Below are 2,210 nucleotides of genomic sequence, written 5' to 3'. Positions count from 1 at the left end.
TATTGATGGACGGTGTGATCTATTGGTTGCTGAATTAATTCATTACTTCATTTTAATGAATGCAGGTTTGATGCAGGGGTCGTGCTTAACTCCTTCGTTGCCAGGGCAATATCCCAGAAACAAGACACACACCCTACTGTGTGTGTGTGTGTATGAGAGAGAGAGTAATAGGTGTAAAATCGTGTAATTTATTGCACCCTCACCCTCAACTCGTCACACGCGCACTCACGCTTGCATGTGCCGGAGAAAAGCACGAGGGGCGTGTGCAATGCTGCAAGTGTGTATGTGTGTGTGTGTGTGTGAGAGAGAGAGAGAGAGTAGACAGCAGGCTCTTGCGCATGCGCGCCGCGTAGTCCACGGCACGGGCGTCACACCGCAGCGGCCGCAGCGCGTTTTTTTCCTCCTTTTCACCGCTACACACCAGAGAGCGAGGGACGCGCTCGCGAGCGGAACGCGGGGGGACAGCGCGAGGACAGGGTGGGGGCTGGAGCGGAGAGTAAACATCCCTTTAAACTGATGCGGCTGCTTTGGCGTCTCGGTTGTGAGGAGGCAACGCACGAGCTCTGATATTCCCGGATTACTAATGAGCGCGCGCTGATTCCTCCTGCTTTTTTTCTCCTTGTTGGTTTGTTGTTTTCCCCTCGTGCGATGACTGAATCGGTGCTGAGGTGATGAGAGGCCGACGTGAAGAAGAGCAGCGCGCGCGCCTCCTTTCCTCCTCTTCATCTGCCTCCTCCGGCCCTTGATGATGGAGCGCGAGCGCGCGGCTGACGGTTGTGGCGGTGACGCGCCGCAGTCGTCGCACAAGCGCAGGCCGAACCGCGCGCCCTCGCCCGCCAGACCCGCGCACTACCCGCGCGCGTGCAAGCCTCCTCCCGCCGCCTCCACGAACAAACAGCGCGCGACGGCCCCTTTGCGCCGCACCGTCACTCCGGACAAAGCCACGGTGCTGAAAAGCGGCGGCGCGAGGGCCCCGGCGGGGAAAAAAGCAGCGAAAGGAGTCGCCCAGCACGCGGCGCAAACGGAGCGCAAAGTCATCGCGCCTGCGCCTGCGCCCGCCTCAGTGACAGTACCGACGCCGGCTGCCAAAAGCAAGACTGGAAGAAGAGCGAGCGCGCCGCCGTCGACGCCGCCGCGTGTACCCCCGTTCGTCCTCGCGTCGCCGGTGCGCGTGCCCACCGGCACCGACAGCAGCTCCGATCTGTCCGACTGCGCCTCGGAGCCCCTCTCCGATGAGCAGAGGCTCGCGCAGGCTGCCAGCAGCGACGCTGAGTCGGGCTCGGGCTCCGGTTCCGGCTCCGGCTCTGAGCACAACGCTGGAGCGGCGGCGGCAGCAGCGAGCACGGGGGCTCGGGCGCGCGCGCCCACGACCATATCAGCAACAACAGCGGCGGCAGCACTGACATCAGCAACAGCCGCCGCGGCTCAAGCCTCACCCGCGCGAGCGCACGCGGACAAACGCAGACAGGGAAAACCGAGCGAGGACGAGGAGCTGCTGCGCGAGATCGAGGAGCTGCGCTCGGAAAACGACTACCTCAAGGTGAGCAAGCGCGAGACTCCCGTGTTGCTTATGCCTTTAGCGCGCGCCCGCGATGTGGACTTCCCCACCTCTCCTCCACCTGTTATTGCTTTAATTTCCTCCTCTGTTCTTCTCATTTCCTCCACCATTTCCTCCTCTACTCCACCTGTTAATCTTTTTATCTCCTTCTCCTCCTCTTCATTCTCTCCTCTCCTTTCTATTTGTCTCTGCTCCATCTCCTTTCCTTCTTCTCTTCTGCGCTTTTTCTCATCTGTTGAACCCTTTTCCTGTTTCTCATCTACTCCACTTCCTCTCCTCTTCTTCTCTTCCCCTGCTCTCCAGCTCTTTTCTGCATTGTTCTTCCCCCTTGGTCCCGCTGCTTTTCCTTCTTCCCTCCTCCTCTTTATTGATTGCTTCTTATCTTTTTTGCTCCTCTCCACATTCTTTTTCTCTTGCTCTTCTTCAGTGTCCTCCATCTCTTTCCCTCCATTCATTTTCCCCTCTACTCTTCACTCTTCACTCTGTAATATTCTCCCACTACAGTATACAGCGCTGGTCCAATGACTCCACTTCCGGTCAAACAGTTCCCATGGATTTAGGGAAACAGAACCACCGCAGCTTACCTCCGGATCATACAATAAGTGCACATTTTTACTGAATCAGAATGTTAGGAATATTCAGGGCGCTCCTT

General features: G+C 57.8%; 1 protein-coding gene across 1 annotated transcript in view; it reads left to right on the top strand.

Moving 5' to 3' along the window:
• Positions 1-424: 424 nt before the first annotated feature.
• The window catches only part of LOC136678558 (microtubule cross-linking factor 1-like), an 86,521-nt gene continuing 84,735 nt past the window's right edge, over positions 425-2,210 (top strand). Inside the window, exon 1 of the mRNA XM_066656602.1 lies at positions 425-1,540. Within this exon, the coding sequence (XP_066512699.1) occupies positions 746-1,540 (795 nt within the window). The 5' untranslated portion in view covers positions 425-745. The remainder of the gene's footprint in view (positions 1,541-2,210) is intronic.

This window comes from Hoplias malabaricus, chromosome Y (assembly GCF_029633855.1).
Source record: "Hoplias malabaricus isolate fHopMal1 chromosome Y, fHopMal1.hap1, whole genome shotgun sequence".
Classification (NCBI taxonomy): Eukaryota; Metazoa; Chordata; class Actinopteri; order Characiformes; family Erythrinidae; genus Hoplias; species Hoplias malabaricus.
Note: the sequence above shows the minus strand (reverse complement) of the source record. Positions and strands in the feature narration are given on the sequence as shown.